The following is a 23039-nucleotide window of genomic DNA, read 5'->3' on the forward strand; positions in this document are numbered from 1 at the left end:
AAAAGAGCCTCTTCGGCTGTTTGTTTTGGAATTTGTCTCATTGATCCAAGAGCGGCAACTAAAAGAGGAGGCCAGTATCGACAATAGCACTCAGGACGACATTGCTCCAGCGTCACTTGAAGGACCATTCATTTTATTCACGATAACTCCGACTTTAGACGATTAACAAGACTAAATTGTGCATTTGAGATTTTTGTAATAGATCTTTTTTTTATATGTTTTGTTTTAATGGGAAAATCCTCCAAAACTGTGTAACTACGTCAACAAACTACGGAGGACAATTATTGTGTCTTGCCTCAACAAAAATAGGCCTAATCTAATGCTAATTCTAAAAATCGAGAAAAAAGAAGGTAAGTCATGTTTTCTTGACAATCATTTATTAAACAAAGTAAAAAGTAATAAATAAAGATAAGTACTTAAAATGCATTAAAGACCAACAGAGCCATTCAGCTACCTCCCTACTGGAATAGGGGGAGGGGGGGAGGGGGTGTCTTCTCAATTTAATATGGATCAGTTCTAAACCTCATATACTGTTATTTGGCTTTAGGGTTAGAAATGTTTAAGGACATGCTTAATGAAAACATCTTAAAAAGGGGGGTAAGTTTTTAGTAATTTTTTTTAATACATTTTGGTCACTTGTTTTGATTTTTAATGGTGGGGGAAAGGGGGGGAAACCCCTATAGGTGAGGGTAAGACTAAAATGGCCCCGCTTATGATTACCAAAGGTTGTGAATGTTTACAGTTAAAATAAACCTCCCATTGCATCCATCAATCTTCACAGCTTGATAATCAACAACAGGAAAAAAAAAGAAAAGAAAAAAAGCTCTCAAAATTTGAGTTCAGGATTTTACTGCCATGTTATATTAAGTGTGCTGTTGATGATAACGGATGCATCTTTGCAATATAAATGCCCCTGGAAGTCCACAACATACAACATTTACATTTTGTATTTAACTGATATTAGTAAAAAGCCAAGATTATGTCATATTTGACTGTTTATTAGGGGCCCGAGGGTAGCTTTGTTAAAATAAAATTAATCATAACTACAATCAAAAATCAGGCAGGATCAATACATTCATTATCTGCGTACCCTCCAAAAACTCATAAATGGAGGATGAGAGTAAGACTTTACAGTAGGTTAACACTAAAAAAAGATAAAACTAACAAACAAAAAACTAAAAATGTATTTAAAAAATACTTCAGATATGTCTCTGTGCGGTTTCGTAACTGTAGTGCCAAAATGTCACAATATTAAAGTGAACATCATTAAACCCCATGTTTCTTTGTGATCAAGCCACATGTTCTGCCTCTGCATGTGTGCTTTCTGATTTCCAGCAGGAAGTACTGTACACACTCATGGGGGAATACAAGCGTACTTGGCACCTTCACATGAAAGAAATCCTGTTATCCTGTTATTTGATGCATTACAGAAAATCAATAGGCTCCATACAGAAACATGGAGCACGCTTAAAGGATGTGCTTGATGTCACTGGACCCGAAATTCAAAGTGAAACATCTGACCGGTTAAATGGCGGGGAAGGGTATCAGAAGAGCGGAGGCCACTGCTTTAGACATTTTTTTTTTTTTAGTTAGCTTTTATACATGATCAAAATGCCCTTTTTAGATTTAGCCACCAGCAGCAGGGGTCACTGGGAGCCTGCAGGCACTGATGTTAACACACGAACCGCCACTCTCACACGCACATGCACACTTAAATTATCTCTCAGTCTCCAACAGTCAAACAAACTCTCCTCATGAGAACGCTGGCTTCAGTCCATCTGAAATAAATACACCTTTAATACATAATTTTCTTCTTGATTAATCCCCTCAATATCCTCTCCAAGCTCGACTAAATCACTGTTTCCTCTTCATGTATCAGCAATGAAAACCTCCCCAACAGCAGAACCCAGTTTCTACTTGGGAGAAGTAAAACATATAAAAAAACACTATTAAAAAAAGCTGTTCTTATGAAATTCATCTATCATAATTTTCAACTAAATAATAAAATGTCAAAGACTATGAGTGATCCCTTGCTTTCAAACTTCTGGTGGCTCAAAGACGGCATAAACTTGCAGCCCCTTTAAAATCAGCATTATTTTGAGGTCTCCATCAGATGCCATCCTCCATTCGATGAATATAACAGTGACTGCATTATTACTATTGTCAATTTTTGTATTGGTTAGGCTAAAACAATGTGTCCATGGAGGAAGCACATCAGAGAAGAACCCGGCTGATGTGGTTTGCAGGAAAGGGGAATGTTCCAGGGCCTCGTCGTGCCGCACAGTTCAGTCGAACAAGCCCTTCCTGGTGCTATGCAGCCATCAGATACTGGTGGTAGAAGAGGCCGAAGAGAGAGGTGGAGAACAGGCAGGCGGCGGTCCACCATGTGAAGAAGGACAGGAGCCCTCGAAAAAGCAAGGGGGAGAAAACAGTCCTCAGCCCCCCGAGAGCGACCGATAGCTGGGCCACAGTTTGAGAGGCCTGCATCTCGCCTTGCCCCACCTCAGCGGGGCTCGAGTCCTCGTTTGATAGGCACGGCAAACTCTCTTCGGGGTAAATCGCCCACGAGTATCCACCTGGGGGTGAAACGAGATTATAAAAAATTCAAGGAACCCCACCGAGGCAAATGAGAATGTGTTGAGAAGAACCTAATGTCTCACCTAATGTCTTTAGCAGCAAAGTAGTGTGTAACAGCATCACCAGAGGTGCAACGTACTGGAGTGCTATTACACACAAGTAGTAAAAGACTCGGGCGACCTGTGCGAGGAAAAACAAATTTGCAGCTAAAACATTTAGGCAAATTTCATTCAAAACAAGCAGCTTGGCTTGGAGAGGAGCTCATCAAACAGACTCGCTGAAGACTCACTGGGAGCTTAAGTACAGAGGGAGGCTGCGAGCATATGATTTTTGGAGCAGATGTAAGACCAGACACCCCTGCGACTCTACAGCCATTTGCGAATCTCACTTATGGTTTGGAACATCAAACGGGCTCTTTTCCTCAGCTCCAGCTGTGGAGTGCTGTGGGTTTTGATCCTTGCGCTCCACTAAACTCAAATAGCCTCCTCATTTTGGAGCTTTGAGGGCAACAATGCCACGCAGTCCTTTTTCATACCGATATATTTCCACCTTTGAGGAATGTCGACACTGTAATGTAGGCCCCTAGAGTGGACGCCACAAGAGGGTCCCTGAGTGCATTTATTAACCAGTATCAGATCAAACATCACAACCTAGTGAAGATGGGATACTTGGGATAGATGGGATATCGGGCAAAATAAAAGGATGGCTTTCCGTCACACTAACTTAATTGCATATTATTAGCATTATTACGTGGCTACTTATTATCTCAGCGATTTTTAATGGCAGTAAGAACAAGACATCACAAGAAAAAAAAGTGATAAGCACCATCTTTTGAAGGTCCACGGTACTAATGCGTCCTGCTTCCTTCTTCATCTGCAAGACGCCCTTCTGGGCCAGGTTGAGGTAGGCCTGGAGATGATACCGCATCATGGCTAGTCTCAGCACACACAGAAGCAGGATCAACCACAGACGCAACGTGTCGTATGTATTCTCAGACATTCTGAAAGCAGATGAAAGAGGAGTGACACACCGAATCAGGGTGAGTAAAACTTGCCCAAAACTTAGGATGTGACTTGAGCAGAGAAGAATTAACAAAGGTCTCACTGAAATAACACTTCTTTAGGTCAGCAAGAAATGGCATTCACAACTCATTTTACTGCCGCAATGTGATGATTTATGAGTAAAACAAATATAGGGCAGGACTTGATTGATTGGATTGTGAAAAGTGGGCATTCCACATGAGAATGGAGTCCGAATGTGAGTGAGTGGATTGCCCAAGGATAATTCCCTTACTCAAATACCATTGGAGGCTGAAGGACAATTTCACCCCCAAGAGATCGACTTATCACAATAGTAATGCTTTTTACCCCATTACAAATATTTTGTTATCCTTTAGTACTCAACCATTACCTGGCATTAAATTGCTGTGTAGTTAACTATTGGAAAGGTTTTGAAAGACTGCAAAAAGCAGCCTAATATATATCACCTATATGCCTATTTGATCTCATGAGAAAGCTTAATTATTTTACAAGTTGGCGATTTTGTATGAATTTGTATGATTAGATTTGCACGAAAACTTAAGTTTTTTTTTTTTTTTTTTAAGTATGACGGTCCACCCCTCAACCTAACCATCAGTGGGGCATAAGCAGATAGTACAAAAACTTACAAATGAGATTATACAAATTCAGCAATATGTAAAACAGTTACTAAATGTCATGAGAGTGTGTTTGGCAATTTGTCAACATTATTTCCGCCCTTCATGACTTCAAATAAAGCCATTTAAGAGGCAGAACAAATTATTATAAAACAATCCTTTAATTATAAAAAAAAAACATTATTTTTTTTTCTGAATACTGTGCACTGGTGAATCATGCACAGTAAAAGTGTATTAAAAAAGTAATCAGGGACAATTTAGATTTCATGTTGACTTTATAGTGAATTTCCTTGGTGTAAACAAAGGGTCTTGATGACCCTCCAAAACATGTTTTTTTAAATTAATCAAGAATAATTCAACAAACTAGTAATGCAAAATGTCAAGTTGACAAAAAACAACAAAAAACACATTGTAAAATTAGGTACTCACAAAGGCACATTATCTTTCCCAAATGTGGGATTTGTTATGCAGTCCTTTGTTATGGGCTTCACCCATAGCAGTACCATAATTAAGGGGGCCAAGAAGTTGATATGCAGCAAAGTCCTGAAGGATGGACGCATAAAAACAAACAATTAGACATGAGAGTATCAATATCAGTGGAGCAGTAAACGTCAACTATCACAAAGTACCACTGCTTTAAATGTAGCGTTTCACCAGCACAAGAAGCATGGAAGTAATCCAGGCCTTAAAGAGGTCTAACTGTAAGCCTCATAGTGTCATGAAAGCAGAAGAGGATTAGCTATGTGAGATGTAATGCCCAACTCCTCTTTTGTAAAACAGTTACCCTAAAGCCCAACGCTGGAAAAATGGAGAACAGGTCCATCTGCAGTAATACTGGTCTGCTAACTTGCCGAGGATATAGTCAGACACTGATACGTAAATTAACATGGACATATTGCTAGTGGCTTCAATTTTTGTTGACAAATCATATACTCTTTCAAAGGGCAAAGAAATACAAATAATTCAAAGTACTAAAGTGGCTGGTTTCAACATTATAGGAATTTTAAGGATGATGAGATGTAATAAATTGTATATTATTTTGAAACATTTACTGTGTGACTTTGCAGTCGTTTAGCGTGAGGGCATCAAGATGCATCTGGGCCAATCGCAGGCCAGGGAAGGTGAGAAAGGCTCCAATGAGAGCGCAGAACAGTGCCAGGATCAGCTTAAAGGTCAGCTTGGATATAGGGCCCCTGTAGAGGCAGAGGAAGAGAGCAAGGCCTGTTCACCGCAGGGAAGCCCAAACCATCACATAACACAGTTTAATCCTAACCCACAGAGACATGGTATACTGTATACACACACTCCCTCTGTACTGACAAAGAGGGTGGGGGGGGGGGGGACACTGGCCATGATACTCACTGGGACTCAAGGCCTTGGTTCTCCAGAAACTGCACGGCACTTTCGGAAAAATTAGCAAAGCCTATGAAAGGAGAAAAAGGAGGATAGAAACAGTGTATATCAACAGAAATTCTTCAATATAAATAAATGTCACAAAAAAATAGTCATAGTAGGGGTGTGCGATATGCATCGCCTATGATAATATCCTAATTATTTTTTTATCGATGTGCAAGCTGACATTAAATGTGAGAATTGTATTGATGTGATGTAAAATGTAATGATGCATACATCTAATAAGGATATAAAACAAATGCCATTATATAGGTAACAAAATGTTGCCTCTTTGTGGAAGAGTTCAATTCAGTCACTGCTGTGAACTAACCACAACACAGAATATGAAGTATGTGAAAAACCATGACAGATCTAAATCAGCCAAGGTACCAGCACAAAAACACTCAACTTATTGTAGCCTATTGCAGTTTAAATCATAATGCCAGAATTACATGAAGTGATGCGAGTGATTCAAATCAAAGAGATTAAAATGGTCTACAACATAAAAGCATGGTGACTGTCATGCACTGTTAAACCACTTTTTACTTTGGTTAAGTAAACTGGGAAGCCAAAAGCTTTTCTTTTATTGTCTACATGTGCGCACATTCCTGGTGTTAAGTGACATGATAAACAAAAATATATAAAAAAAGAAAAGAGAAAAAGAGAAGCCAATAGCTCCCCACGCTCGCAAAGTTTCTTTCATTCCAGGACTGGTTAGTGTATGATGATGTGAGTGATGAAATAGAAATATGCAAGAGAAAATAGCTCTTAAAAAAAAAAGAAAGAAAAAAAAAGTAACGTACAGTTTCATTGCCGGTTTTAAATATTTCCACTGGCTTATGTTAATTTTAGAACAAAATGGTCTCACATTCTGTTACTACATACTCTAAGATACACAAAAAACCCAACTTGACACTACTATACCTGTCTCGAGGCCAAATTCCAGGTAGTTCTCTGTGACAATAAGGATAGCCATTGCTTTCACGAAGAAGAAAAAGGCAAAGGTGATGCAGAGGGAACGCTCACCGCCCTCCTCTAGTCTGAAGTAGTGAGCCGTGAGGGAGAAAAGGATCTTCCTGAGAAAAACTAAAGCTAAGGAAAATGGTCACAAAGGGCACTTTTGTACACTATACCTAAAATTGCTCTCCAAAAACATCAGAAAATGCTTGAATGATTTTTTTGCTTATAAGTTATAAAAAAAATTATGAAAAACGCACAAAAAATGTATTTGTAGATGTAATAAAAAAGTATTTATCATAATATTTTATGTTTTGCTCTAAAACTGTGGAAATAAAATCAAAGCCATAAATCGATACAAGCTGTGTTCCACAGTTGATATCTCAAAAAATGAGCTTTCAGTAAGAATTTGTTTATGCGCAGAACCAAACGCTTCCAATAGATGAAATTCGTCTCCCATTCATTTCAAATGCGCTGTTTTTTGACCACAGACAATACAAGTTTGATTTTTTTTTTTTTAGGACCATTTAACCTTTTCGAACCACGTCCATGATTTTGTGTGTGCGTGTTCACACAACAAGTGTCAAAACCTTTACCAAGTTTTGTAACGTTCCGTAAATGTAAACATTTTCAGTCAAAAATTACCGAACAGCACCAGAGGTTAAAATCGGATTAGATTTTAAAACACTAGGCAATATACACTTAAAATGGTTAGAGAGAAAACCTGAGCACAGTAGACTAAATAACTGAGGATCATACACTAACAGACTTTTCAAGTCATTTTCAAGCCAAAAAACAAACTCGCACAGAAACATTTGAAAAATGAGAATAATGTGCCTTTTTAAAATCACCTTAAAATACCAAATAGAGTTAATATCCTCCGACTGAATGGGATCAAAGCCTGAAGCTAAAAAAAAGTCTGTTTACTGTCTTTAAAATACACTACACAATTTTCTGTGAAATCTGACTGCCCAAAATCTGCCGACTAGTATCGGAAAAAAAAATCTATCAAAAAAAGTCATGGTATAAGTCTTACATTAAGAGTCACCGCAGCAGAGAAACGCATTTAAAACATACCCCATCAAACAGTGTCAAAACTAATATCCTTATGGTGAGAAACGACAAATTTGAAAAGCGTCAACAGCAGACAGAAAACGTCCAGCTGCGCCTCTTTGTTACGACAGCTTGCCTATATGTGCCCGTTTTGATTATACTGGTCTAGGGTCAATCATTCAACTTGTGGCTACGTCGTGCAAATCTGCAAGGCAAGCGGGCGGCCATCTGAGGAAATGTTTTAGTGACCATCTCTTTGACAAGGCCATTTTCCCCACCACACACTCTCCACTGAGATCAGGAAAAATGGCTCCTTCCTGTCCACATTCAGCCATTTGCACACATATAGACCTATCATCATCGTCATCATCTTCATCGCCCTACCAGGCACCTTCCTTCGTTCCTCTCTTTTTCCCAGGCAAATCAGTCCGGTGGGCCGTGAAAATTGGGCCTCCAATCTTCTGTGGCAGGCTGAGCTAGGTAAAGGGCAGTGCCGAGCGGAGGGAGATTGATCTTTGTGGACTGTGCCGAGGTTAATGTGTGTGATTTGGTGCGGCACTAGAAGGGGAAAGTAGCAGGTAAAAGGCAACAGGTGCAGCTTTCATCACTCATGGCTAGACTGTCCCTGCATCGAGACTGCGAAAATTGAGCTTCTCCACAAGAGTTGTCTTTTACAAAGGATGTTTTAACATTTAAGGACTATGGACATATTATTGAATAAAGTACTTTTAAAAGTTCCTTCTGGAGTTCTGTTAAAATAACAAAAGGCTCCCTATGTAAGTCAAATCATGTTTTGAGAAACAACAATATTTTCAAATTATTCTATTATTACTAGTGGTGTTTGTTAAGCATCTCCATTACTACTCATGTTTGGGATTGTGGATTTTTAAACCCCAAACTGAAGTGTACAAAATGATGATTAACCTCAAATATTTTTAGAACTCTTTAAAACTATGCTATAAAAGCAAACGTACAGCAATACCCTGGCAACCATTAAAACAAATATGTAGTATTGTTGCGTTGATATTTACACAGGCAATACCAGTCATTTCCTTAAATGTGATTAAATGTATATATTATTATTTTTTTTTAATTTTTTTTTTAATAATGACTGAAAGAGTCTAAAAGCTGTGTTAATTTTTGAATGATCTTGAAGGACAAAACGTGCAAGTATCAAACTTTTGTTGATCACAGAGCTTATTTTGTTGCGATAATTCAAGGGTTTGTGTTCACATTTGTACTTCAGTTCACTTGGTTTGTTTGGCCCGGACAAAAAACAAACAAACAAAAAAACATTTAGCTCTGCTCCGCTTGGCGCTAACATTGGCATTTTTAACACTGAATCTAAAGGCTCAGGGATATGCTATTTTATGACGTATATTTCTAGACAGATATTACCGAACATCCAAAACAACACTGTGTGCTGAATGCACTGGTTGAGTCGTGTGTGCATATGATGGTATTTTGAACAGCTGAGAACGCGTGAAGAGCTTATAAAATGTGTAAAGGAGTCAAAACAGCAGCAGGAATCCCTCCGTCACACACACAAACTAAGATCTGCTGCAAAGACATGCGGTTCTCCTTACCAAACTGTGATGGGCAACATCGCGATTATGACGAGAAAAAAATGGTTTGCTTGATAATTATGTCCTTATTAGGGTCACATCTTGTGACATCGTGTCCCGGTTTCGGTTCGTTTACATGTCTTTGGTCTGTATTGCTTTTATATTTTATGGAAGCGGACCGAGACCTTGTTGTTTGGTGCGCACCAGGGTTCGGAATTCGGATGGTAGCGTCCACACTTATTCAAATGAACCGCACTAACAAAGGGTTTTAATCGAACCAAACATGCCAACACCCTTGAAAGCCAATGGGAAAAAAAATATTAGTTTTTTGTCGAGGAAACCAGTGTTAATGCTGATTTCCAGGTTGGCCTATTTTAAATCATCACTGCAGAGCTCTATAAAAGTATTCGTTTGTTTTTTTTCAGTTTTTTTTATACTGACCCCAATTATTATTTTTTTGTATTGTACATAAATTTTACAAATAAATTATGATATAGGAAAGAAGACCATGTTATTTGTCACCTATGCTAATAATGAAATAATTGCAAGAATGAATAGCAATAAAATATGCAAGAGGGAAACCAATGCAAAAGATGAAACGGGAAGAGGAAAAACTCCTTCAGTAGTTCTAGCTCAAAAGGGATACATGACAAAGGCCAAGACCAGCAGGCTCCACACCACACTGATGTTCATCTCTCCACTGGGCTCCGCCACACAGAAGTACAGTTCAGTGATGAGATACACCACTGTGGCGGCCACCGTAAAATCCACCAACCACTGGAATTCAGGAAAATAATGCAGAGCTAGACAAAAAGACAGCCAGACAAAAAGAGAAGCTTTAGAAACCAGACTTTCTAAGAAGATCCTTTAAGCTCAAGGATTCATTGGGCATATAATGACAACAGGTGAGTTACCAAGTGTGTCCACTTCTGCAATGCACTTTGTCTCCAGCTGAAGGTCGATGTCTTTGGGAATAGTCATTGGCTTGTTCTCCAAGTGCCCATTGTACTTCCTGAGTAAAAAAAGTAAAACGTGAACATAGCACATATAATAGTTATGCACTGAATGTAGGCTAAGCTGAAACAAACACACACACATTACCAAGGACAAAGTGACCATTCACTTGCCAGTATTACTGAATAAATTCTATTAAAGTTGCTTTTTATTTATGCTTTTGAATAAAACCGAATATAAAACATTACAGTTTATTATTTATTTTTCAAGCGCATTGCTCAAAATCTCGGCCATACATAAATAAGAATAATTAGCATACTTCATGAATTTTTCCCCCCAAAATGATAATAGTATGTTCTTCCAAGTAACCGCCGTTATCATCCTTTGCTGCCCAGACAGAATTTATTCAAGAGCATCTGGGCTACTTTATCCATTCATTTATGATGTTTCAGCACTCTTATAAGTGGCTTCAGTTGTAAGATGATGGGGTTTCTCTGGCATTTAACCTCATTACACAATGCGATGCGTCACATGACTCATATCTTCTTCCTGACGGTGAGAATCCTGGATGCTACGTGAAGTGGGATGTCATCATCAGGGTGAGAAGTTCAGAAGCTCCCACTTTCAAAAGACATTTGCGTTTCATTTATTTTGCAATACTCAGCTAACGTTTATGGAATGTCAGTTTAAGTTGATTAAACTGATTAAATGATGTTGACTACTGACCTGCTCTTAAAATTTAATCTACAATAGAGACTACAATGAATTAGTAATATTGAGTCAATGGTGACTAACTTCAGCCCTATTCGGATGGGACTAGTTTTCCTCGAGGACGTTAGAGAAATTTGTGTTTGTTTCACAATTGTACTTTGTGATTTTAATCCGCTTTTTCTCACACAAAATTGCAGGGTAAATCACCTAGAGATTTTCAGCAAACTCAACAGTCCTCAGAGAAATCTAATCCTGTCCGATTAGAGAGTCTGTGATTGCCCATATTTTATTAGAAATGCGTCTCCTCCATGTGTGTTTTGACATACCTGAGCTACCGTTTGCACACCAATGTTCCGCATGCTTTCATTTAATTTCAATAGAGATGATTTTAATCATCTTAATATCAGTGTCAGGCAAGATACTTTGTTTCGATTTCTCTGCTCATGTATGTGGGTTTATTATAAACAGCCACTTCTATAAACTCAGGTGAAGTTAATTTAAATAGGGGTTAGCCCTATTAAAATGGCAATATAAATTATTCATAGACATGTACAGCATACATGATACACGCAAACGGAGCGCATGACCTTCTGTAACGCCTATATCTACAAAACACACTTCCACCTTTGTAATAAACAGAGATGTTAGTCCCGTCAGAATCAGTTAATGAAATCACATCGTTTAGAAAACTAACCCTGCCCGAATAGGTTTTTGGAGAACATTGAAATAGTGTCCTTTGGACCATTAAGTAAAAACACTTTATTATCATTGTATGCAGTGCAGTACAATTCATCATAACTCATTTGTGAAGTGCTGTGATACGAATTGGTGACATTTTTGAAGTCATATAATTATGAGCTTTCATAATAGTTCGGCCAAAAGCTTAAGTGTATTTTTTTCCTTACTTTGTTATAAAAAAAAAATTATATTTGAAACAATAATAGTAATAATAATTTTAAGGAAATATTTTTGAATGCACATAATTATGACTAGAAAAATTGTTACCTATACACTACTGTTCAAAAGTTTATGTTCGGGAAGATTTTATTATGTTTTTGAAAGTCTCTTGTGCTCACCAAGGTTGCATTTATTTGATTAAAAAAAATTACAGTAGTGAAATATTACGGTATTATTATTTTTTCTATTTTAATATATTTTAAAATGTAATTTATTCCTGTGATAAAGCTGAATTTTCATCATCATTACTCTTCAGTCTTCAGTGTCACATGATCCTTCAGAAATCATTCTAATATCCTGATTTATTGCTCAAGAAGCATTTCTTATCATAATCAGCGTTGAAAACATTTTTGTGGCAACTGTGATACATTTGTTTTCAAGATTCTTTCATGAATGGAAAGTTCAAAAGAAAAAACTTTATTTGAAATAAAATCTTCAGCAACATTAGTATAAATTCCTTTACTGTCCTTTTTGACCAATTTAACTTTTCAGGGCACCTAATTATTATAAATTAAGCTAAATTAAATATAGTACAATTTTATGACGAGCAAGCAAAAGAATAGAAAGAACTGCAAAGCGGGTATCAACGTGTGGGATCGGCAACTTAGTTCAAAGGACAGCAGATTTTCCGCAGACTAACTGAGGGCTCTGTCTCTATTGGAAACCAAACACTAGAGTTTGCACATTTTACTGGGGATTAGAGGAGCCCTCCTCGCTCTTGAAAAAGAGCTAAATCCACACAACGTTCAAATCAAACATATTTCCACCCATCTCCAATGCCGTCTGCATGACAAAGAATAGAGAAATGAATGTCGGGCTCCGCTGGGAGCGGTGGGATATTGGAAAGGGGCACAGGCCTTAGCGTGAACGAGGCTAGTATGCAAGCTTTCTGCCCCGTGGCTCCAAGCCAGCTGAACCTGAGATTCTTGGACTTCTCCTTCGGGTCCCTGTTGTTTACATAGGTCAGTGTGCACAATGGTGTCCAGCACAAAAGCACTGTGGGTATGGTAGTCTCTCTGCGCTGGATTGCGGCATACCTGCCTGACAAAATGGCCCAAGAGCTCCCTGCAGAGCAAAAATGGGCTTTTGTCTGAGAACAGGAGGTAGGTATAATAGAGCTGACTATCAAAACTAAGCTGCTAGACACGGGCTAGTCTACCTTTTCAGGGAATTAGCACTGTACGCACAGTCCAAAGCTTTCATCCACGGCGGAATATAGGCAACAAGGCTGCTTGATCTTCACAAGCAGTCAAACAAAAGTCAAATGTGCACAAATCTAGAGAAATGCGGTGTTGTACCTGTCCTTTTTGCTCTTCCCTCCTTTCTGCTGCTTTCCAGCCAAAGTCCTCAGCTCATCTTCTGTGGGGTGCTGGTACCAACGCAGACTAACAAGACAAAGAGAAGTATATCACCATCTCTGAAATACACAGAGCTCTAGGAGAACATATATACGCTACTATTCAATACACTGGCATTTGGGGTCGGTAAGATTTTATGTTTCTGAAAGAAGTCTCTTAATGCATTAATTTTATTTGACCAAAAATACAGTAAAAACATGAATATTGTGAAATATTATTACAATTAACAGTTTATGTTTATGTTTTCCATCCTATGATGGCACAGCTGAATTTTAGGCGGTCATTTCTCCAGTTTTTAGTGTCACATGATCCTTTAGAAATCATTCTAATATACTGAATTGGAGTCCAAGAAAAATGTATTATACTTAAAACAATTACGCTACTATATTTTTGTGGATTTTGAAAACATGATGATATATTATCAGGACTGTTTGATTAATAGAAAGTTCAAAAGAATAGCATTTATTAGAAAACAAACAAAAAACAAACATTGTAATAGTCTTTATAGTAAATTTTATTGACTATATCAATTTAATGCATCATTTCTATATTTATTTTTAAAAGTCCAACTGACCCCAGACTTTTGAACGGTAGAGAAAATAAAATGTTGGTCAGAACTGTTGTTTTAAAGAAGCTTACTAATAAAAGAAAGTTGTGTTTAAAAATCATCCAAAACATGTTATCTGTCATCATTTAGTTTCAAACCATTATGACTTATGACAGAACAGATGAAAATATATTTTGAAGAATGTTTGTGTCCATACAATGAAAGTCAATAGGGTCTAAAACAACATCCGATTCGACCTATTGACTTTCATTGCATGGACCGCTTTCATAATTCTTTTATGGTGCTTTTTGAAGGTTGAAAGCTTCAGTCTGCATTCACTGGAACTGCATGGAAAAGAGCGACAAGCACAGCAGCCTTCTGAATTTCTCATGTTATGTCTCACGGTAGACACAAAGATGATCACATTAATTTTAATTTTTGTGTACACCATTTTTCAATTGATAAAGGTTGTTTGATGCTAATAAAATGAGCAGATCTTTGGTGGCAAACATTTACCACACAACCCCTTCAACTTTGTTTAGAATCCCATCCTGTCACGAGCCCTGAGAGGGCTGTACTGCTTTCAGTTTGTTTTTTTGCATGTTTACTTCCTAATGAAAACTTAATTATGAAAGTCTCCTGGGCAACACTTCAAGCCCTGCACTCAAGCCAGAGTTTTCCCAAACTATTTTTACCGCCAAAAACAAGCACAGATGAATTATTGAGCACATTTGGAGGAGCTGTTTACTCTAAACACATATGGCTCTAATTAAGGGGGGAAACAAGCATGGCTTGTACTTTCGTTAGCGGTTCTCTTGGGTTGCAGCGCTTTTTGATGATACCCTTTGGTCTTACTGAAACCCCATAATGATGCATTTTTGATGGGCCCTTAATATGAACAATAAAACACGGGATATGCTCGCAGAAGTGGAGCAGGATCTGTGGTTTGTGTTGTTAAGGATTAAGATGCCATTTTAGGTTGACCATCGAGGGGGATGCCAGAGTGGCACAGTGGGCTGTACTTCCTCATTACCTGCCACTGCAGAGGAGCCATCGTGCAAAGGAATAGTGGGGTATGATCTTCTGAATCATGCTGGCCATTACCATGGTAACCACCAGCTGCACACTGATCACACCCTGAAGGGAAAGAGTGAAATATTAGAACACTTTCTGACCGCACCAGCAAGAACACAGAACAGCATTCAGACTAGTTACTAACCTCAATTGCCGTTTTGGTTGGCAAGAACATATGATTTTGAAACCAAACTAGCAACATTTGAGGTGAAAAATGTGCAAAATGAGCATAAAAGGACTCAAAATACTTGATATTTTCTTGCAGATATGTATTCGAGTAAAAAAATAAAAAAAAGGAATGTCTTAAGGCACCCACACACTATATAATCAGGCCGATTTTGGGCCCAATTCTCCCCTTCAGACAATCCTAGGTAAAGTCCTGATTATTTCGATGGTTCAACAGATTATCTTATCAGATTTTCCTGTGATGCGATTAGGGATGCACCGATATGAACATTTTGGGCGATACCTATAACCAATAATTCTTTATACGGTATTTTAAAGCCGATAGCCGTCATTTGGCCGATAAATCTAAAATCCACATTTTTATATAATTTTTGAGAGCCTGATTACAAAAATCAAAAGTCTCACCATTAAATCCATGTCCAAAGCACACAATTATAATGATGTTCTCAATGTTTAATTTTATGCAGGCTATATGACAGCCTTGCACTGCACGTTGCACTTAACTGAATTTGCCTTTTTTGAAGTGACTCCAATCACATTTCAAGCAATAAAAAAAACATCGAGCATGGCGAACAGTGTGCATCAGCTGAAGGAAATAATTTATCGGTTTTAACATATCAGCCAAATTTTCGTATTGGGCCAATAACATTCAAAATTACCATATCATGCGCGAGAGTGACAAAGAACGAATCTGCTCGGAAGAACATTAGGGCCGCACCAAATCGTAAATATCAAACATTGATTATTTAGGATCAGATATCCTGTTGTGTGTGGAGAATCCAGCGAGCTGACTGAAGAATGAAGCATCAAACAACTTCATCCAAATCTTTTTCTTGTGAATTTTCTGTAAAAAGCAGTCCAGACACTATTACAGTACATGGGCGTCGGAACCATTGTATATGGGTGGGACAAGACCCACCCACTTTTTAAGAACAATTATATTGGACCCACTCACTTTTACATTCAGGGCATATGTCTGTTCGCTTTTCAGAGCGCCGTCAGTCAAATCCATTCCACTTGAGGAATGCCCTAATGAATTAAACTCCATTTCCGCTGAAATCGCTACATTATATTTATCAACGAGCCGCAACTGACGAAAATAACCGCCCGTTGTACCCTTCCAGTCAAATATCGCATTGCAAACATCAATAACAGCTTTAAGTTGTCAATGTTGGCAAATGACCATGGTATCAGCGGGATAATCCATGGATAGATGTGCATTTAATGCAAGACGTGGAGACAAAGAACAGGCCGACGTGAAGCCGCCGAGTTTAGTTTACTTGTTTAATTAAAAGGAACCAGAATACATGAAATGGCCTTTACTCCAGTAAAAAAATTCTGGAGGAGGACCCACCCACTTTTTTTTTGCTTCCGACGCCCATGTTACAGTATCTTCTTCTTGTCCACCGTCTGCCATGTTTGTTTACTCTAAAGTCACGTTTGAACATGAGAGATTTTTGCTTGCCGGTGTTCGCAGTTTGGACTTCAGAGTTTGTAAATGAAATCTGATAGTGTGTGGTTAGCTGTCTTGGTCACATCGTGGCACTCCACACATTAGTCGTTTGTGGCCTTTCACATTTTGAAAATCTGATTTAGTGTGGGGCAGCCTTTATGTGGAAAAACCAAAACTGACAAAAAGTTCACAGAGCAAGGGAAAAGTAGTGAATTTGTTACCTCAAAAGGTAATAACCTTTGCAAATGACGCTGACTTCCCTAGTCAAGTACCTACTCTGTAATTTCCTTAAATACCCAAGCATCAAACTATCCCAGCTACAGCGTGGGAGGACCGCTGGCATCAATGGGCAATCTCAGCATCCATGCGTGTAAGGCACAGTGTCCTGACCCTATGTTGAGGATGGTGATGTGAATTCAAATGATCGCTGATCCGCACAAATTGCTATGTGTCTAGTCACACAAAAGAAATTTACATGGCAACATGCTTGGCGTGTCACTCAGGAACGAAGGAATCATGAATCATATTGTAGAGCAATTCAATCACATGACAGAAAAGCTAAGAAAATGATCTGCAATATTCTGTGATATCGTAATTTTGAAAGGTTGACATGTTGAGTTCTGTTCCACGACTTTGGAGCCTAAACTGTCAAGAGTTGTGGAATGCAATGGTCCCATGTTCTTGAAAATCTAGCAGTTTATTTAGTATACAAGACTTTGCTTTTTGGATGAGCATGAGGGGTACATGAGTGGAGCGTTCGCATGGGCCGTGAGCAACTGAGCACAAGTGCATAGAGCGGAATATTGAGCGGAGCGTCACACCGCTAGAGTGAAACCTGAGCTCTGAGGGGCGGCATATATTTACGGCCGTTTTATTTATTTTCGGACAATTTTCAGCTGACAAATTTCGGCGGCTGAAATTTTGGTGCATCCCTAAAAAAAGTCAGGAGGATCAACAGCTGTGATATTTAAGCACTGCTGCCATTTAATTCACAGTAAAACAATGTGGAAAAATTTGCTTCTCGTTATACCTTTCACTATGAAAAGCTCACACTCATGTGCAGCACAAATGCAAAGCTTTCCATAACAACTGAAATGTTATATTTCATTTATCCCGCTTTTCACCACGTTGACAAATGCCAGCACTGAGGTAGAGCCACACAATGGCAGAATAGCTATAATGTGCTGGTCTGAAACGCATGAAAGCAGCCACATGCTTCTTTTCACTCCTGGTCATCTCTGAGAGAACACAAGCCATCCTTCAACGTTTCCCTCACTTTACCGGAAACAGACAATTAGCCCATATGAATGAATGAGACTTCCGGGAAAAGTGCTATTAAAAGTTGAATTAATGAATGATATTCATACGTGGGCTAGCCTAGAATCCAGTGTAGGGTACAATGGGGCTAAAAGCACACCCTAAGAAAAATGTGCTTTCACTGCTCCCATAGTGTATGATAGCAGAAAAATATACTATTTGTTTTTATTGAACATTGACGGAGCAATAGATTTTGTGTGAAAATAAATCATAAAAGTGGTTTGCTTTTTTAAAAATGGTATAAATGTATGATGTGTCGAGGGGGGACTTTGTGTGTGGGACAGCATGGGGCAAAAGGCACAGAGGATTGATACAAATACTTTAGCTAAATAATATGTCTTTAATAATGTCGAAGTTACAACTTGTTCAAAACAATCACTTTAGCAAAGTTTGTACTATTTTTGGTTTATTTTGGCTGAAAATCATTAACAAGACCTTTGTCTCAAAATATCAGACAATTTTATTGATTCTCGTTTGCTACATAAATCTACAACGTTTTAAAAAACATTAAATATTACAAAAAAAATTGCGCAGAATAAACTTTGCGTTGCTGTCCGCGATCGCATCAAGGATCAGCCAAATTTCTACGTGCATCCAAGTGCTGAGCTGAATTTTGTGCCATTTATTGGTTTAAAAGAGAATAAAGTCAAGTGACCCTTTTGCCCTGGTGCGCCTTTAGCCCCGTTGTACCCTATATTTCAATATGTTGTTTTATTAAGACACACTGGCATGATAAAAGTGCTCAGGAAATCAGTTTTATGTGAATAAATAACTTTTTGAAGATATTACAATTTATGGAGAAATAGCCTACATATAATTGTATTCATTCAGGAATGAGGATTTTTAAATATGAAGGATTATTTGGGGATATTTGCCGAAGGTAGAGGTGCAAAACTTAATGTCCATCCAACTATCAATGTTGAGATGGGTCAGTTTCCAAGCAACTTCCCATTAGTCAACTCAAACCATCAGAAAAGCTTAACACCTTACGATACCAGCCTAACATCCTGGACATTCTCCGTAAAAGCGTGACATAAAAAAAATGTGATGCCTCCCTTGCTGGGGAAGTTTGATCGGTCAGTGTAAGTCACCATGAGAGGTTGGGGCAGAAGAGGTAATTGAAGCAGCATGGGACACTTATCTGCCAGTCTAGCAGTGACCTGGACAGCACAGGGGCCAAATGAGCTCTGAAGGGGTCCACTGAAGATAACCAGCAGGTCTAGAAGCCCAGTCACCATACGAGATAATGGTCAGGAGGAGAGTTGCTCTGGTAAAGTATGGATTTTTGAGCTCTTCAAAAACACCCTGTGGTGACACGTCCAAACACTGCAATTCATTTCCTCCCATTACCCAGGTTCTCACTGATATGTTGTATATTATAATTGAACCAGTCACAAAGACTAATGCCAGTGTGGAAAGAAACTGACATCAACCTAAAACTGATATAATAGCATTATTATTAGATGATATGATATATTAATTGCATCACCTTAAAACCACATACATCATATAAAGCAATCTATAAGCCTCCAGCGGTCCTGCTGAGAGTTAAATATTAATGAAGCATTTACAGAATGTAAAATAACCATACTTGCAGTATTGGCTTCTAAAGAGTGTGTCCATGTATCAGGAAGTATGTGCGCAAAACTAACTCAGGTCTGAGCGGTATTTGAGTGTATTTCCATAATTAATCGTGTTAAGGTACTTGTGTGTCCCAAAATCGTACGATTTTGAGGAAAACTTTCCAGTGTAAGTTAACTTACATGGCAGTACAATGTATTGGTGCAGAGATTTTATAAAATGCTTGCAACTGCTTTTTATCAATAGAAGCAAGCACCACAAAACTGTCACCTGTTACATTGGGGTAATACTTAAACCGTTAAAGTGCAAAGTATTGAAAATCTAAATATAGGCTAGCTCTGTAAAAAGTTATCTTGCAATTTCACAACACAATGTTTTAAGTGTTTCCCATCATGTAATCAACAGTTCTACACAAACTTGAACACGAACCAAATACAGGAAATGTGTCATGAGAGCAGACAAGTGTGGGTATTGGGACAGGCCTATAATGTGTGTCTTTATTGAGCAGAGACAGGTTAGTTTATAGTTAGATAAATAGTTCTCCTAAACATTACAATTCTGTCATAATTTCCTCACCCTAATGTCATTCCAAACCTGTATGACTTTATTTCTTCTGCGGAACATAAAATTACATGTTTCGCAGACTGTTTGTAACCGTCTCTGTTCATTTTTCATATCACCTTTTCCACACAATGAAAGGTAAATGTGACTGAAGCATAACATCCCTCTCAGTACAGAAATACATTTTACGCAGGTTTGAAACTTCTTAAAGGCTGAGAGTAAATGATGACAGAATTTTCATTAGGGTTGAACTTTTGGGTAATTTTGTTCTGGTTCAGTGGGTAAGAGATCGCCTCTGGTGCCCTTCCATGACGTCATCCAGTGGAGGGCATTCTGAGGTCAAAAGCACCTGCACCAGGTGAGGCTCATCCTCCCCCTACCAGCATGTCGTGTCCAGCATTTACAACTACCATTAAAATTACGCTAAATTATATCATTCTTCATTTCTGTATAAAAACTATGCATACATTTACACCCAATGGCCTCAATCCTAATATAGGTAAAGAAATGTCTGCAGTCATGCTTCTAGATCTGGATCATGTATCATCAGAATGAACAAATACATAAAATTTCCTCTTGTTTTATAACTAGCATGCATTAATGGAAACATGACAGTAATAATGCATTCAGATGATGTGCACACTTACCATATTGATGTTGAGGTGCAGTGATAGATCCCAAAGCCGGTTGACACTCTGAGCACCCCGGAGCGGAGATCCAGCGGCACGGAGCACATAAGCCTGTCTTACGGTGCAGGTATTTGAGAGTACTGTGTTGACAGGTAAAACGAATACCTAAACAAACATCCCACTGATCGAGCCGCGGCTTCAGTGTGTTTTCAACTGCAGTAGAGGTCACGCTCAGACTCTCGGCACTGGGCTGTCACCGACAGCCTGTACGGTTTAATGACTGCAAGAACGTTTTAATAATTAAAATCTGTATCACAGTAATGTTCCGAATTGATTATTGGCATTTATTGTTGTGTTTATATCTACATTGTTAAGTATATTGGTAATGGGAACGTTAAATTATTCTCATTTTTTAAACAGGCGCTGTTTTGGGCGACTTAAGGATCTTGCAGGACCCCTTCAGCGGAAGTAGGGAAAGGAGCACATGTGACTTTTTCCTACCGGTGTTGTTAACCCTGCACGGGACTGAGGAATGTCAGTGCAAATTTACTACCAGAAACCCTTAGCTTTGTGGTGTTAATAAGCGAAAACAGGCGGTGCAATGATAGTAATTAGAGATTCATTGAATTAAATGCTTTTCATGCTAGATTTTTTTATACGTTATTTTTTATAGGCCTATATCTTGTTTAAGTTACCTTACATTGACCCCTCTTTTTTTCCTTGTTTGTTTATTATTGCATTGTATAATGTTATTCTCTGAATATAGAGTAGAGCTGAGTCTTTTTTTTAAAAGACAGTATGAAGAGCATTATGCAGCTTAACTATTTAGCATTTCCAAGTTACTTAATATATTTATAAATGCAAAGCATTAACGTAAACAAAAATTGTTTTAGAGTTTGAAAAGAGGTTGAGATTTGCATCCTCTTTTCTAACAAAACGGCCACTAAAACTTAGTGTGAATGTAATTTTATGTTATTTATTTATTTGGTGTATGCCTGATTAATTACTTTACTCTTTCTCTATTCGCTGTTTTTATTCTCTAATATTTTATATTTAATTATCTTGAGTTTTAGTAATATCTTATTTTCTTTTTTATTGTTTTCTATACAATGATAATTAGCTATGACAAGTTTTATTTCTTTCTTATGAGCATATCAAAACTTGATTCAAAGACTTACCGGTATGTTTAAATGATTGAATTTAGATAATTGAAGTGCCAGTCATAAACTTCAATACTGTTTGAAAAGCATCCCTGGAGTCACCTCATGCGATTTGACATAATCTATAGACAAAATGTGGTGAATTTGAAGTCTAAACTATGGAAAAGTTGTTTAACATTTGATAAATGTAGATAATGAACGAGTAGTTGTGTCCACACATTTGAGTAAATAGCAGTGGGTCTTGTATGAATTCACTCTCCCTCCCCTATGACATTATCATTGTGTACAGTAAACAAGATCTTCTCATCCTCTATTTACAAAAGACCGTTTATCTAACTGACGTCTATAACTGTCAAATACAAATGGATTTAATGCCTTGTGGAGTGGACTTATGTTTGCCTTTATTGTTTTATATTGTAATTTTTGATATTGCAAAGTTTTTTTTAGTGTAAGGTTTAGCACTTTTATGTTGTTCTGTCTTGCAGATTATCTGTAAACAGTTGCTTTTAAAACATGATTATAATTTTCATGCTGATCAAATCACGTTTCAGCGCATGATGGTCTTTTTTTTTTTAGTTGTCCAATAAAAAAAGATAAACAGCAAACATTCCACTGGATCTGTGTGTAAACAGTGGTTTAGTGGTGAGCATTAACAGCCATACTGAGAGCACAATTTAACCTTTATTGTTCCTATTTTGCCAATGACTAAATGTTTCCTTTTATATAACATATTCTTATGTTGCAAGACATTTTATATGATGTATCACCAAACCATACCTGCAAAAGTAATATCTAAATGTTGAACAATTTATCTGTAAATTCACATTTATCTTCCACTATAATCCCCACACAATATCCAAATAAGATCCATTCACAACACTACATGACAAATTTAATTTCAGATAGATCTTGTCACCATGAATTCTGAACAGACTTAACAATGACTATCTAATAACTGATTGGTAAAATTATTGAACAAAAAATCCTTAATTAGTGCTGATTTCTTTGATATATAAAAGGTGGATTCATCTAGTGTGATCTTAGTTTAATATCCCCTTTGAAAAAAATTATTTCCTGACAGCAATATCTTTCCAAATATATTTGAAACATGCCTAAACATGATACTTCTGAGGAGAAACCTAATGCCAATTAAATAGTTAAAAGTCGGATGACTTGACTAAAAATCATTATGTTAATTTAACTACACAAGTGGCGTTAATAAGCAAATCCTTCTCTTTTATTATTTGTACAGTGCAGTGAATTGCCTTCATTGCTATCCCTGCTGCATGTTTTATTTTTGGATGAAACACCATATCTGGGTCATGGGAGATCACAGTCGACTTTCACAGGCAT

The 23039-nt window shown here is 37.8% G+C and overlaps 2 protein-coding genes across 2 annotated transcripts in view; both read right to left on the minus strand.

Moving 5' to 3' along the window:
* Window positions 1-23039, minus strand: part of ccnh (cyclin H) — a 184475-nt gene that overhangs the window by 29896 nt on the left and 131540 nt on the right. The gene's annotated exons all lie outside the window — the stretch shown is intronic.
* tmem161b (transmembrane protein 161B) lies at window positions 368-21068 on the minus strand. The gene is made up of 12 exons (XM_079608187.1): window positions 20545-21068; window positions 14759-14862; window positions 13119-13205; window positions 10113-10210; window positions 9845-10001; window positions 6548-6699; window positions 5594-5654; window positions 5284-5424; window positions 4661-4774; window positions 3403-3577; window positions 2661-2757; window positions 368-2576 (listed from the first exon to the last, which is right to left on the minus strand). Exons 1-12 carry the CDS (start codon window positions 20545-20547, stop codon window positions 2311-2313), a joined length of 1455 nt encoding a protein of 484 aa, XP_079464313.1. The 5' UTR covers window positions 20548-21068; the 3' UTR covers window positions 368-2310.

Source organism: Phoxinus phoxinus, assembly GCF_949152265.1.
Source record: "Phoxinus phoxinus genome assembly, chromosome: 3".
Classification (NCBI taxonomy): Eukaryota; Metazoa; Chordata; class Actinopteri; order Cypriniformes; family Leuciscidae; genus Phoxinus; species Phoxinus phoxinus.

What these genes read in the sequence shown, in the direction of transcription:
- tmem161b (XM_079608187.1), bottom strand. An exon ending in GGGAAGAGCAAAAAGGACAG is followed by an intron (nt 10,211 to 13,118) that starts GTACAACACCGC and finishes TTTTTTACTCAG; the next exon opens with GAAGTACAATGGGCACTTGG. An exon ending in GGAATTTGGCCTCGAGACAG is followed by an intron (nt 5,655 to 6,547) that starts GTATAGTAGTGT and finishes CTCCTTTCATAG; the next exon opens with GCTTTGCTAATTTTTCCGAA.